At 41.1% G+C, this 14836-nt stretch overlaps 1 protein-coding gene across 9 annotated transcripts in view; it reads left to right on the forward strand.

Annotated features, from left to right (window-relative positions):
• Positions 1–14804, forward strand: part of CTNND1 (catenin delta 1) — a 40350-nt gene extending 25546 nt beyond the window's left edge. For 4 of the 9 annotated variants that reach the window (XM_015599217.2, XM_015599212.2, XM_015599224.2 and 1 more), the window contains 15 exons: positions 14–270; positions 3333–3796; positions 4891–5074; positions 5959–6076; positions 6402–6555; positions 6955–6972; positions 7421–7489; positions 8336–8463; positions 8563–8713; positions 9721–9913; positions 10263–10377; positions 10930–11017; positions 13132–13194; positions 13963–14066; positions 14483–14803. In XM_015599217.2, coding sequence (XP_015454703.1) covers positions 14–270; positions 3333–3796; positions 4891–5074; positions 5959–6076; positions 6402–6555; positions 6955–6972; positions 7421–7489; positions 8336–8463; positions 8563–8713; positions 9721–9913; positions 10263–10377; positions 10930–11017; positions 13132–13194; positions 13963–14066; positions 14483–14647 — 2271 coding nt within the window. In that variant the 3' untranslated portion in view covers positions 14648–14803. Of the gene's footprint in view, positions 1–13; positions 271–3332; positions 3797–4890; positions 5075–5958; positions 6077–6401; positions 6556–6954; positions 6973–7420; positions 7490–8335; positions 8464–8562; positions 8714–9720; positions 9914–10262; positions 10378–10929; positions 11018–13131; positions 13195–13962; positions 14067–14482 lie in introns of all 9 variants that reach the window. The other 5 variants (XM_015599235.2, XM_025040935.1, XM_015599232.2 and 2 more) reach the window with 4 other exon arrangements.
• The last annotated feature ends 32 nt before the right edge of the window (positions 14805–14836 follow it).

Below are 14836 nucleotides of genomic sequence, written 5' to 3' on the forward strand. Positions count from 1 at the left end.
GGCAGTCTGTCGGGTGACCCGCATTGAAGAGCGTTATAGGCCCAGCATGGAAGGTTATCGGGCACCCAGTAGACAGGATGTCTACGGGCCCCAGCCCCAGGTTCGGGTAGGTGGGAGCAGTGTGGATCTGCATCGCTTTCATCCAGAGCCTTATGGTCTAGAGGACGACCAGCGTAGCATGGGCTACGATGACCTGGATTATGGCATGATGTCTGATTATGGCACTGCCCGTCGAACTGGGACACCCTCTGACCCTCGCCGACGCCTCAGGTAGGCAAGAAAAGGGGTCTTTTCAAGGTAGTGGAAAGGGGTAGTTCTTCTTTCTCCTCCTAAGTGCTTTTTGGGATCAGAGACACTTAAGGCCCCCCTCTTTTGCCTGTTTTTTTGATTGTTTGTTTTTTTGGTGGAAGGCCACCCTGTTCTTCCCTTTTCTGATTTTACTAAGCATTGACTTGCTTTTTTGTCTCCTTTTTCATTGTAAAAATCATATTCTTGTTATAGAAAACAACTCGTGATGGTTATTGGTCTCTGTCCTGAAGAATGTGGGCTTTGCTTCTTGCCAAGAGTTTCTGTTATTTCTGCCTAAGATCTGACCCCCTTTTGGTGCTAGGGAGCACTGCAGAGGAGCCCAGTGCCCGGGGCTATGGAATACTTACTGTTCCTGTGAACTCCTTAGCTTCTGGTTTGATACTAAGGACAGAGTTAAGGATTTTAGGCTTTTAGGGCCAGAATAGACAGTTCTTGTACCCTCCCTGCGGTGGTTTTAATCTCAAATTAAAAATCAACCTTGATCTCACAGAAGCCCTGGCACTTTACTCCTGGGTTCTTACATTTGATTATAAAGTGAAATGGGGGTGGCATCCTTAGAAGGTCGTACATTATTGACACTCTTGAGAGGTCACTAAGCAGCTGTCTAGTCTGACTGTCCTGCTCACTCCTGGGGATTCTTTTGTGATTCTTTTTGCGATTGATGTTTTGACTGGTAGATGGTTTGCCTTGAGAGAATGCTTGAGAAAGGGGGTTGGCAAATCTTATCTGTAAATGACCGGATAGAACTATTTTAGTCTTTGCAGGTCACATATCATTTTTGTTGTATGTTGTTGTCGTGTCTTCTTTTTACAACCTTTTAAAAATATAAAAACCGTTCTTAGTTCTGGGACTGTACAAAAATAGGGTTGGCTCATGGGCTGCCAACCCTGCTTTAGAATAAATCAGAGACAGTGTTTTCCAGTCAAAGAGAAGTAATAAGAAATAAGGGAGATTTATGAATGTCTTGGTGGTAAGGATAGCCAGCAGCTGTTGCCAAATTTCTGTATGAGGTCATGACCTTCTAAAACAAAAGCACTGGTGCTCATTTTCCTCATATTAAGTAGCTTGGTTAACAGTGACTGGGTTGGGCCTGGGGATATAGGCCCCATTATCTAAGCTTGAGTCACTCACCTTTCAGGTAACTTTTAAACAGCTAATCCAACTCCCGTGTGACTCACCTTTTATTCTTGGGAGTGGGGGTAAGGCACCAGACCTCAGCCGGTACAACTTGGAGCAGTGGTAGATAATAGCTATCATCTAAGTGGTCTGTCCAGGGTGTTGGCTCCTTCTGCTTATTGACAAGTCTGCCCTTTCTGACTTCCTCATTAGTAAAGTGATTGGACCTAGGTGGGCGTGGGTGGCCAGGTCATTCTCTGCTGTCCCTAGCTGCGGCAGTTGACATAGAGAGGGTTTTGGGTTTAGTTCTCGGGTTTATTCCAGGGTGGTACTGAACTTAGAAACCTGCTTGGCTAGCAAGAACATTTGTAGCTTCCTGTTTGGGGCCTAGGAGAGTAATACAAGGTCAAATGAAAATAGTAAGGCAGAATGATTAGTGGAAAAAGCACTGAACCAGAAGACCTTAGTTCTGGTTGTGCCTTTGCCACTAGCTCTGTACCTTCAAGCAAGTCATTTAATCTTTCTGGGCACAGCTTTGTTATTTGTAAAACAAAGAAAAGAATGTCATGATCCACTGCTTGTAAAAGAAGGAAATATTTGAGTGACCAAAATCCTGGTTATTGTAATTGCTTATATTAAAATAATAATAAAAGTAAAACATGTTAGTGCATTTCCTTCGAGTTCTTTTTCTGTGCATGTAAACATACTGACTTTATTTTCTCCTACGAAAATGGAATCTTACATAGTAATTAGTATCCTTTCAAAATTTAGCTGTATAACCTGTTCATTTGTTTCAGTGATATTAAAAACTAGTGATTTTTTACTAAATGCTTTGTCCATCTAAATCATTGTTGAGAGTGGTTGATGTTGACAGCTATGGGGCAGGCCAGGCCCTCTGCTTAGGATAACCTTGAGGGTTTGGTGACAGTGGGAGTGGTTTTGTGGAACAAACAAGGAGCTTGTTTGGAGAGTTCCACACAATAGATTCTTCTCTCTCCTGTGGGAGCCACTGAGCGAGATGAGCTCACAGATAATGGGTCTCTTCCTTCCTGGTGGTTATGAATAAATAATAGTGTGACAGATTCACCCTCTAGTGGTTGTTGGTAGTACTGAAATAGGAATAATCTTTACCTTCAGTTGCGTTTTCTCAGTGACTGGGTATCCCAGTGTGGTAGTGGTCAGTCTCTATTTTGACAGAATTGGAGGTATTGTCTTTAGAAGTTGGAGGCTAGAAATCACGTCTCCAACATATTTGTTGAATAAAATTAATGTTCAGGCTTATATACCTCATCAGTACTAAAGCCGAATCCTTGTATGGTGTAGCAAGAAGTCCTGTACCATGTTTACTCATCACCTCCTCTTCTATGATTTCCGAAATAGGATAAGGAGAGCCTGAAATATGAAGTGTGTTTAAGAGTCTTATCCTACCAGCTGTTTCCTTTGTGTAAATGCCTCATGTCCTGTTTAGCTAAGGGCTTATAAGAACTGCTCTCAGACATTGTTTGCTGACTCCTGTGGTATTGAATCAGTTGCTTTGGTTAACTCTGCTGTCTAAAGGTTTATTTCAATCTTTATCCAGAGAGGTTAACAGCTGTCAGGTACCATTCACTACTAAGCAGGATTTGGTTCTTTTTTGTGTGTGTGATTACTATCTCTGAGTGCTTGTTACTCTCCTCTGGGCTAGTAAACTTCACAGCAGGGAGGGGGTAGTTTTAATTGCAGATGCCTTTAAAATTATTACCTCATTAAGAAAAATTGATCATTTATGTCAATGAGAGAAGATCTAGCGTAATAAAAATGGGGTTACTCCTACCTTAAAGATGAGGGGATAATGGGAGCTCTTTGAGAAACCAGACTTGACAACTTTGATGTATTCCTCTTTCCTCTTGGTTCTTCCAACACCGTAGGAGCTATGAAGACATGATTGGTGAGGAGGTGCCACCGGACCAGTACTATTGGGCTCCTTTGGCCCAGCATGAACGGGGAAGTTTAGCAAGCTTGGATAGTCTGCGCAAGGGAGGGCCCCCACCCCCCAATTGGAGACAGCCAGAGCTGCCAGAGGTGATTGCCATGCTAGGCTTCCGCTTGGATGCGGTCAAGTCCAATGCAGCTGCATATCTGCAGCATTTGTGCTATCGCAATGACAAGGTGAAGACTGATGTTCGGAAGCTCAAGGGCATCCCAGTACTGGTGGGATTGTTAGACCACCCCAAAAAGGAAGTGCACCTCGGAGCCTGTGGAGCGCTCAAGAATATCTCTTTCGGACGGGACCAGGATAACAAGATTGCCATAAAGAACTGTGACGGTGTTCCTGCCCTTGTGCGATTGCTCCGAAAGGCTCGCGATCTGGACCTCACTGAAGTCATTACTGGTGAGTTCTAGGCCCAAGGGAAGCTGCTAGAGAGTGGGTCACTGTTACTTGTAGAGATGTTGAGAGCTGGAAGGATTTCTCGTCCTTTTCTTTTGATTAAAATTGTGAGCTGGTGGCCTTTGGGTTAGATTTCATGGGCTTATTTGGATCATGCAAGGTTTTCACAGTTTTAAAGAATTGGTTGCTAATGTTTAAAATTCAGAATATTTCACTTCAAATTCTCAGAATTTTGGCTTTTATTAAAAATGTACAAGGACTGGTAACAATGGATCTGTTTTGCTCCCTGACAGTAGTTGGTCTGAGCTGATTGAGGCATGTGAGCTCTGGTTTGCAATAATCCCTCACACATTCTGTTATCTCTGACCAACTACTGCCATATAGAAAGTGGTCACCCAAACATTGAATCTGAGTGTCAATTGCCATTTATCTGTGTTCTTTCAATTTCTTTAAATTATCTGCTTGTCCTGACTTACCTGCCTGGTATATATAGACATTTGAGCTTGGTCCTTGCTTTAGAAGAGTGGTTTTTCAGGTTGTGGGTTGTGACCCTTTAGTGTGTATGGAACATAATTTTATGGATCACAATAAGCATTACAAAAGAAAGACAATGGCAATAATGATTAGTTCTCAGTTGGGGCACTCTTGACCCCTAGAGGATGTTTGCAATATCTAGAGATGCTTTTGGTTGTCACAACTTGGGGAGAGGAAGAGGGAGTGTTACTGGCATCTGATGAGTAAAGGCCAGAGATACTGCTAAACATCTAACAGTAGACAGCGCAGCTCCCCACAACAAAGAATTATCTAGCTCAAAAAGTCACTGGTGAAGAAGTTGAGAAACTCCGTGGTATAGATAGTTCAGAGAGCATTGCTTGTGTTGTTTTATGAAACTGTTTTCATGATATGTGTGTTTGTATTGAGCCATAATATAAAATATATTTCTTAACTGTGGGTAACAGAAGCTTGAATGTCATTCATTACAAGATATTTGGTTATTGAGGAAGACTGAGAAATGATGGAATAGGGATTCTCTTTGACATTCTTCAAACATATTATCTTGAGTGCTGGAGAGCTATCTGATGATTTGTCTCTGCCAGGGACCCTGTGGAATCTCTCATCTCATGACTCAATCAAAATGGAGATTGTGGATCATGCACTGCATGCCTTGACAGATGAAGTGATCATTCCGCATTCTGGTTGGGAGAGGGAACCTAATGAAGATTGTAAGCCACGCCATATTGAGTGGGAGTCAGTGCTCACCAACACAGCTGGCTGCCTTAGGTAACATAGGACTTTGAGAGTATGAAGTTTGAATTTTTGAGAACTAACTTTAATTTCTTTAAAAAAAAAAAAGTTTAAATTCTTCAGCCTATCATTCAGCCTTCATTCCTATCTGTTGCACACTATGACTCCAACCTGTCTCTCTGCCTTTGTCACTGCTTCCTCATGTGTTGCATACTCGTGCTGTGTTGGTTTACCTGCTGTTGCCTACATATTTTCCTTGCTTCTATGCCTATTCGACTTCATTCGTTTAATCTGGTAAACATTTATTCAACACCTACCACACGTAAGGCACTTGTCTAGTCCGGGGCTTGTGTTGGTGTTTGCATCCTTGCCCTCAATTATCTGTATTTCAGGTCAGGCTGCGATCAGTGCAACAAAAAGGGTACAGAGTAGGAGGTGGCTGAGGAGGATCGTTCTGTCTGTAATGCCCTTCTCTCCTTATTTATCTTTTGAGGCTAAACTCAAGTGCCTTTATTTCACAAAGGTTTTCCTGATTTTTTTCTTCTTAAGTCCTGCAATTGCTACAATATATTCTTTCTCTCTTGGAGATATACTCCTCTCTGCTCTGCCTTGTCTTCATTTGTACTTCTATACAAAAAGTATCTATTCCATCTTGTATTACTGTGGTTGGTATATTTTATTTATGCCCTCCCTGCTCTCTGCACTACCCCCCCACCCCCCGCCTGGTTATAAATGTCCTGAAAATAGCGCCTGTCTTACTCAGCTTTCAACTGCAGTGCCTTGCTTACAGTGTGTCTTCACTATTTGTTACAGTTAATAAAAAAAAAAAAAAGATAACGAGGAGGCTTGTAGATGCTGAGGGATCTTAAAAGAGGATTTCTGGATTCGAGTCATCTTGACACCTCTTCCTTTCCCCTTAGGAATGTCAGCTCAGAGAGAAGCGAAGCTCGCCGGAAACTTCGGGAATGTGATGGTTTAGTAGATGCCCTCATTTTCATTGTTCAGGCTGAGATCGGGCAGAAGGATTCAGACAGCAAGGTCAGTTAATGGCTGAGTGAATTCTCTTCACAACAACCATGAGGTACCTGTAGTGCCAGACCTATTATCTCAGGCTTTTAAATAACATCAGATACGTATACCCACCTCTACTCATACACCAAATGGTGACAGACACCTTCCATTAGCCTGAGGCTACAAGGATTTCGAGAAGCTTGGGGCATTTAGAGGCATCGTGAGAGATGATGGATTGGGCTATGCTTTTGAGGATCAGTATTAATATCTGAATCATGGAAGCCTGTAGTTGCTGGGACATCACTATAGGCATTCTCTTCTCTCATTGAGTCTTTTCGCTTATGTTCCCAAGCTTGTGGAGAACTGTGTTTGCCTCCTTCGCAACTTGTCGTATCAAGTTCACCGGGAGATCCCACAGGCAGAGCGTTACCAAGAGGCACCTCCCAATGTTGCCAACAGTACTGGGCCACATGCTGCCAGTTGCTTTGGGGCCAAGAAGGGCAAAGGTGAGTCTTAGTTCCTTGTTCCTTGCTCTTTAACATAGGACTGGGAAAGGAAGGAATACTTAGTTTTAGGTGCAAAATACTTGCCGAGCAGCATAGGAGTCTGCCTAGTCAAGGATGTCTTTTTGTTCTCTGCTGCTTCCTCTGTGTTGTGTGCTTTGTTCAAGGTGGTGGCAGTGGCAGCGGTGGTGGTGGTGGTGGTATTGGTACCAATGATTGGGGCCGTGAAGGACGAGAACTCAACTAATCGGGGCCTTCTCCCCCATTCCTCCTTTGTGTTTCCTATGTTTTTCTTTTCCTCTCTGCTTTCCTGCTTATTTGCCCATGATCCTGTTGATACTTCTCTCCTGCATTTTCCCTCCTTCATTTCTCTGCTTTCCACCTTGGGTGACGCACTGGAAGATGAGTGGTTCTCCAGAGGTGAGTGGAATCTTTTAAGGCGCTTATCTACTTCTAATTCGCATGTTTTGTTTTTAGCTTCCCTAGTGTTTCCTTGCCTAACCCTTCCCTGTGGATGCATGTAGGAAAATTCAGTTGAGGAAGACCACTGAAACATGTTTAGGTCTTCTGAACTAATGGCTCATGGCATGCTATTCCTGGGCAGCAGCCCCAGTTGTCAGAACTCAGGGCAGTAGCAACAGTAGTTAGCCTTATCTTACCATTTTGCTGCCTGTTTTCTGTTCTTGTTTCTGCACAGCCCCCTGCTGGGACAAGCTGGGGCCCAGTTTTTTGTTTTTGTTTTTTTCTTTTTCCTCACTTGATGCATCTCTGATCCAAAGATTTTGACTGAAGAATAAAAAATGTACCCGATGGACTTTTTCCTTTCTTAAACTTTTTACCCCTTCCTCCTTTTTTTTAATTTCCAAAGGGAAGAAACCCACAGAAGATCCAGCAAACGATACAGTGGATTTCCCTAAAAGAACTAGTCCTGCTCGAGGTAAGTTATCTTTTTCTTTTCAGTCTCCAAGGGTCTCATAAACACAGTCCACAGATAAGTATTTGGTAGCCTAACAGTAGATTACACAATATGCTCACTGTTCTCTCTCCTCTGATTTATGGATTTGAAGTGATGGTGAAAGTATTGGGAAGCTCTGGTATTATAGCAGTAACTTACAGGGGACTCCTTGTTATGGCAGCTGTTCACATTACTTGAGGATAGGATAAGGTTCTGATGGTAGTCTAGATTAGCAACTTTGGTACCCTAAATAGCCACTATAGTTCTTGGGATTTAAACTTTACCCGTTATAAGAAGCCTCTTTATCACAGTTTGGATCTTTATATTAATCCATACAGTGAGTCCAAAATTCCCAGGATATAAAAAGTTTGGATGTTGTTAAATCTATGATAGGCCCTTTTACTTAGTCACAGTAAAGGCGGGCAGAAGGACTCAGTTAAGTTAGAAGTAATTCATTTGAGATGAGGAATCTTTAACCCTGAGTGCTCTCAATGAGCAAATGAATCACCTGAGTGTCAAGCAAGGCCAAGGTAAACTTTAGGAGAAAAGAGGCAAGAGGAAGGAGAGAGAAGAGTTGCATATGACGAGTTGATATCTGTTCTGCTTTTACCATGGGTTAATATTATTAAGGCATGGAGTCAAGTCTCTGAGTTTGCTCTTGGGTGGGCGGAAGAGTTTAGGGAGCCTAATGGTCGAGAAGTGTAAACCCATCAATCCAGAGTGCTAAGCCTGAATTTCAGCCAGCCACAGCCTGGTCTGTAGGCACTGATTAGCATCCTTTGCAGGCACTGATTAGCATCTTTTGCTTTCTTGCCCTTTCTTGTGCAGGCTATGAGCTTTTATTTCAGCCAGAGGTGGTTCGGATATACATCTCACTCCTCAAGGAGAGCAAGACTCCTGCCATCCTAGAAGCCTCAGCTGGAGCTATCCAGAACTTGTGTGCTGGGCGCTGGACGGTGAGTACCTTTTTAGAAAATGGATTTGGAGGTGGGAGAACATAGCTAACTGGTACGCTGCCATTTGTAATCTGTTCCTCCTCCACGTGCTACTTCTAGTATGGTCGATACATCCGCTCTGCTCTGCGTCAAGAGAAGGCTCTTTCTGCCATTGCTGACCTCTTGACCAGTGAACATGAGCGGGTAGTGAAAGCCGCATCTGGGGCACTGAGAAATCTGGCTGTGGATGCTCGCAACAAGGAATTAATTGGTAAGGAGCTGAGTGTTAACCATTGCATCAGCACCTAATACAGAGACAGCCTTTAACCCAGCTAAATAACTTATTGAAATGATTGAGAGGATTATACAGTTGACCTTGAACAGTGCAGGGGTGGGGGGCGATTAGGAGCACTGACCCCCCCACATAGTCAAATTCATGTATAACTTTTGACTCCCCAAAAGCTTAACTCCTAATAGCCTATTTTGGTCAGAAGTCTCAGTAATATCGTCAACAGTCGATTAACACATATTTAGTATATTAGATTTATTATATGCTATATTCACACAATGAAGTAAGCTAGAGAAAACAAAATGTTATTAAGAAAATCATTAAGGAAGAGAAAATACATTTACAGTATTTTTTTTTAAAATCCACATATAAGTGGACCTGTACAGTTCAAACCTGTATTGTTCAAGGGTCAACTGTAGTTTAAATCGTTCTTGGAAAGACAAGGCACAAGACAAGAAGTGATTTCTCTTCAAAAATAAAATAATAATAGCTACTATTTTTTAAGCATGTGCTTTGTTAGTAGGCCTTATTAAGCACTTCTGTCTGTTTTCATTGTCACCACTTTACAAAGGTCCATTTTTTATAGAATAAGGAAACTTGGGGTCAAGTAAGTAATTTGCCCAGTTAATATAGTTTGGAGTAGCAGAGCCCAGTTTTTTGTCTTTTTAAATTTATAATAACTCTGTTCTTATTGAACTATTATAATATTAAATATACTGTTTTTGTTAGAATATCTGAAAGGACTATCACATTGTTTCAATGTGACTAAAAAAGGAAAGAATAAATAAAGGAATAGGAAGGACAATAAATTCATGGCATTCCAGGTCCTTTTCTCTTTGATATTATAATCCTATAGAAGAATGAAGTCGATTCATAGAGATAGTACCTGTTCTTTATATGATCAGTGCAGTTAAGAATCGCGTCAGGCACCTCATAACCTGACTCAGCTTGTTCTCCCAGCACACATTCCTTCTGTCTCACTGCTGTAGGTAAACATGCTATTCCTAACTTGGTGAAGAATCTGCCAGGAGGGCAACAGAGCTCTTCCCAGAATTTCTCTGAGGACACCGTGGTCTCTATTTTGAATACCATCAACGAGGTTATTGCTGAGAACTTGGAGGCCGCCAAAAAGCTTCGAGAGACACAGGGTATCGAGAAGCTGGTGTTGATCAACAAATCAGGGTGAGCTTAACACTTAAAGTTACAACTGAAAGAATTAAAGTATGAGAGGGGAGTTGCTGGGAAGGAGCTTTTCCCTTTTGTTTCTAAGGATATTTTCTCTTACTCACATGGCAAAGTGAAGAGGTTTTGCTTTCTTACCTGTTTTAATGTTGATCCATAATTTGACAACAGGCTTTTCCGTCAAATATTTTTTTGTGTCACTGGGACAGAATACCGGACTTGGTGAATACCTGGTCTTGCCCATTTTGGCATTTATATTCTTACATTACATTATGTTAGAGAGAACAGGTTCTCGGCTTCTTCCCTGGTCTTACATCCAAATTCCATATGGTGTTACTTTCCTCAAAAGGAACCGCTCAGAAAAAGAAGTTCGAGCAGCAGCACTTGTATTACAGACGATCTGGGGGTATAAGGAACTACGGAAGCCACTGGAGAAAGAAGGATGGAAGAAATCAGACTTTCAGGTGGGATAACTCTTGAGACTGAGACATTTACCTTTCCTCCCCTTAGTCTCAGGTAATGCTTCTGTCTTTGGTTTCTTCTGTTTCACTATCATATTAAGTCTACTTTAGACCCATGTCTCTGGTAGTAAAGAAATTGGTTTACTCTTCCCCCAAAATAAGTGGTGCCCACAGTGCATTTGCTGCCAAAACAGCTCTAGTCTTTTGTGTCGTAGCATACTGTAAATGCTGGTGGCAGTGAAGGATGGTGGCCTTTTTGATTTTCCCCAAATCTGTCATAGCCCATTGATGGAGTTTGCTGTTTTCGCAGATTATGTCTCTTGCTGATAGTATGGGTGTTTGATACCTTTGTAATCTTCTGTTCAGGAACACAGATAGAAGCCATGATATCCTAGTTTGTTTCACTATATAGGTATTTATTTAACCCTTACGATTACCATTTGGTAAGAGTTGTATTTGGGAGTAGAGACCTAAAGGTTTGTGCCTGTTATGCAACAAGATATCACCCATATCTTCTTATTGTGACATTATTACATTTTATGTTTTTCCTTCCAGGTGAATCTAAACAATGCTTCTCGAAGCCAGAGCAGTCACTCATATGATGATAGCACACTCCCTCTCATTGACCGGAACCAGAAGTCAGGTGCAGTATCTGGGGGCATATCCCTTTGCTTTTGTTTTACCTCTGCTATTCAGTAGTGTGCTTACTGTCTAAGAACTAGGGTATATATTTATTTCTGAGTGAGCTAGTTTTTGGTAGAGAGTAATAATACTTAACCTCAGGATTGAAGCTGGTAGAAAATAAAACAGGCAGTTACCTCGGGTGTGACCCCCTGTGTTTGCTTGTGGACTTAAAATGACTGGAAGGTAAACCCTAGTCTATTTCCCTATTTGAAATGTAATTGACATATATAACACTGTATAAATTTAAGGTGTACAACATGATTTGATATGTGTATGTATTGCAAAATGATTTTTTTGTCCTTTTAAATTTCCATATAATACCAAGTAATACATGTTTACTGTTGAAAAATTAGAAAATACAGACATCCAGAAAAATAACAACAAAACCACTTCTGTTACCCAGAGATACCCATTACCATTTTAGATTATGGCTTTTAAACATGTTTTTTTAACTTTATAATTTAATTTCTGTTGCTATTGGGAATGTGCTATTTCCCTTCAATGCATTTTTAAAATCATTGATGCCAATATATATAGAAGAGTTGTCTGAACACTTTTGTCATGTGAGCAAATACATTTTTCCCCAAAAGGTGAATCATACATTTTATCTTGAGGACATTTTCTTTTTTCACTTAAGCATGTATTGTAACCCTGTTTTCTTAATGACACTTGGCTTTTGCCTCGATGAGGGTTCTTGAAATGTGGTCTGAGGATGTGGGAATGTGTGTTGGCATTTGTGCTGATGGCGCAAAAGCGGTGGTGGTGTTCGTGCTGGGGGCTGAGACTGAACCAGGCAGTGACCTCAAACCATACTAGTCACCGCGGTCTTCTCTGCCACGCTCTCACAATGAAAAAAGAGAACTCGTTTCACTTAAGAATGTACTCGATGGAACTATGAAAATTATTAATTATATTGTTTCTACCTTGAGTGCACATCTTTTTAATATCCTGTGCTGATGACATACGAAGTACTCGTAAAGCACTTCGCACCATACCAAAGCATAATGGTTGTCTTAAGGAAAAGCAGTTCTGTTACTATTTGGACTGGCCACTATTTTGTAGAACACCATTTTTACTTGAAAAAAATGAAAAACTATGGCTATTCGGACTTAGGTATTTGGCAGACATTTCCTCAAAATTGAAAATAGTGAGCTTGTCACTTTGAGGAAAAATAACTGACAGTACTTGCTGCTTGAATTTTCGGGTGAAAGTTACAATTTTAGAAGACTTGTATCTGCACTGGTAACATCCCAATATTTAAGACTTTAATGAAATCAGTGGTGATATTAAATGAATGTGATTTAACAGAATATGAAGACGTTAGTTTGTATTCAGATTCCACATTGATGCTAACCTTAAAGAAACTCTACTTGTCAAGTATTAGTGAACTATCAAAAAATATCCACAATTATCCTAAAAGACTGTTAAAATTCCTCTTCCTTTTTAAACTTTTTATCTGTGTAAGGGTGGATTTTCTTTATCTATTTCAACTAAAATAGCATCACAACAGATTGAATGCAGAAGCAGATATGAGAATTCAGCTATTTCCTATTAAGCCAAACTTTAAAGAGATGTGAAAAATGTAAAACAATCCTTGTTTTAAAGAAGTTAACGGCGTTATTATTACTGTTGTTTTAGAGAGTTTTTGTAAGAGTTTATTTGAGCCAAACTGACCACATATGCCAGGGGGCAAGATCTCAAATGCTCCTTAAAAGTGTTACTTACGTTCATGTAGAGTAATTTTATTGTTACTTTTAAGTGAAATAAATAAATATTTAAAATTTCTCAGTGTGATAACATTAATACATACAGCCCACACCAATAAACATTCATTGGCTCCTCATAATTTTAAGACTGCAAAGGGGCCCTGAGACCAAATAATTTGAAAATGCTGGCTTAGAGAATGGTTTCATACATTAGGAGTTGGAAAGTGATCTCTTTAAGTCCCATGAGGCTTTGATGAGGGTTCTTAGTAAAAGTTAATGGGAGGGAGAGAGGACAGACCAGAGAACAATTTTTATGATTATAGATTTTGAAGAGTTGGTTTTGACCTGAATAACTTTCTTCATATAGATAAGAAACCTGATCGGGAAGAAATTCAGATGAGCAATATGGGATCAAACACAAAATCATTAGGTAGGTGATGAATTCCAGCCTAAGGATATGGAATGATACTTCATTGGGATGAGGAGAGTTGTCAGGCTCTGCAGTTCTTTCTAGCACTCTCACCATTTACCACGTTGGAAGAGCACTGGCCAGACATTTCCATTTGGAAGGATGTGAGGAAATTTAGTAAAACTTGATTCAGCTACTTTGTTTCACATTCCCACATACTCAGAAGTTAGAAAAAAAATTTTTGTATGCTTTCCACATTACTACAGAATCATGTTTTGTGTCCCTAAAGTATTACATCACAGCCTTTCATAGTCTGACCCTGGGCCTCTGTCTGTCTCCTTTCCACGTACTGTGTTTCAGCCCAGCTGATCTAACTCTCTTTTCTGTCTCTCTGTATTTTTCTGATTTTGCTCATTAATACCTCTTACTGGGATGTTCTTCCTCATTTGCTTTTCTCCTCATTCCCAAAGGCTTAACTGAAGTCCTGTCTCCTTTTTAGACCCTTACTAACTTTGTGGTATTCCTCACTCTCTCTTCTGTTAATTCTAATGCCTTTTATAGACAGATCTCTTCAGTTTAGCTTTATTAACATATGTCATACTCTCCGTATTCCATATATATTCCCAATTAGATTCAAGTTCTTTTTAAGTCAGGGGCCGCCAGAACTTAATGCCTTTGTAGAGCATTAGGCAAAGATCCGTTCCCAACAGAGGAACCTAATTCACACTTTGCTTAATGTGTATTATACACTAGAGGAGACTATCATGTTTCTGTGCACTTTTTCACTAGATAACAACTACTCTACACTGAACGAGAGAGGGGACCACAATAGAACACTGGATCGATCCGGGGATCTAGGTGAAATGGAGCCATTGAAGGGAACACCCCTGATGGTAAATTCTCTTTATGTACTGTTGTCCTACGGCTGATTCTGTTTTGAAGCCTGCATGTTTTGTGAAATAGAGAAAAAGTAACGTAGTGATAGACAGCATCCTTTTCTGGTAGGGGCTTTCGGGAAAAGTAGGAGTTTTGACTCCCGTTTAGATTTCTTGGCCTGTTGTTCTACACTTGTCGAGGTGGGGGAAGGAAGACTGTAAGTGTATTATGGACGTGACTAGTGCTAATTGGTCTACTCTTATCCATTACTCTCTTCCTGTCCCGCCAGCATTTTCTCGAATATCTTGCCCTTCTCTCACTATTATCTTGTTTTGTTTGAGTTCACAGATTTGGGGATTTTCCCTAGATCTGGCACATACTCACAAGGTTCCTATTTCCTTACTCTGTACTAACAAATTGCATGTGTTCACAGCCGGACGAGGGGCAGGAATCTCTGGAGGAAGAGTTGGATGTGTTGGTTTTGGATGAGGAGGGGGACCAGGTGTCTTACCCCCCCATGGTATGTCCTCCAGCCACCCCCAAGATCATCACTGAGGAAGGAGGCCCCTGTGTGCCAGCAGTTTGCCAATCACGCTGATCTGATCAGGCCAGAGACACAAGTCTCAGCCACATGTGCTTGGGGCGCGAGTCTGTGATTGTTACCTCCTCCGAGGCTGGGACATGCTGCTGCTGCTATGATTCTCCATTGTGTGCTACTTCCCTGCCTCCAGATTTGTTCAACTGTCTTTGGGGCCTTTTTATTCCCAACCCTATTAACATCTTTCTC

This window comes from Pteropus alecto, unplaced genomic scaffold (genome assembly GCF_000325575.1).
Source record: "Pteropus alecto unplaced genomic scaffold, ASM32557v1 scaffold91, whole genome shotgun sequence".
In the NCBI taxonomy this organism is placed as follows: Eukaryota; Metazoa; Chordata; class Mammalia; order Chiroptera; family Pteropodidae; genus Pteropus; species Pteropus alecto.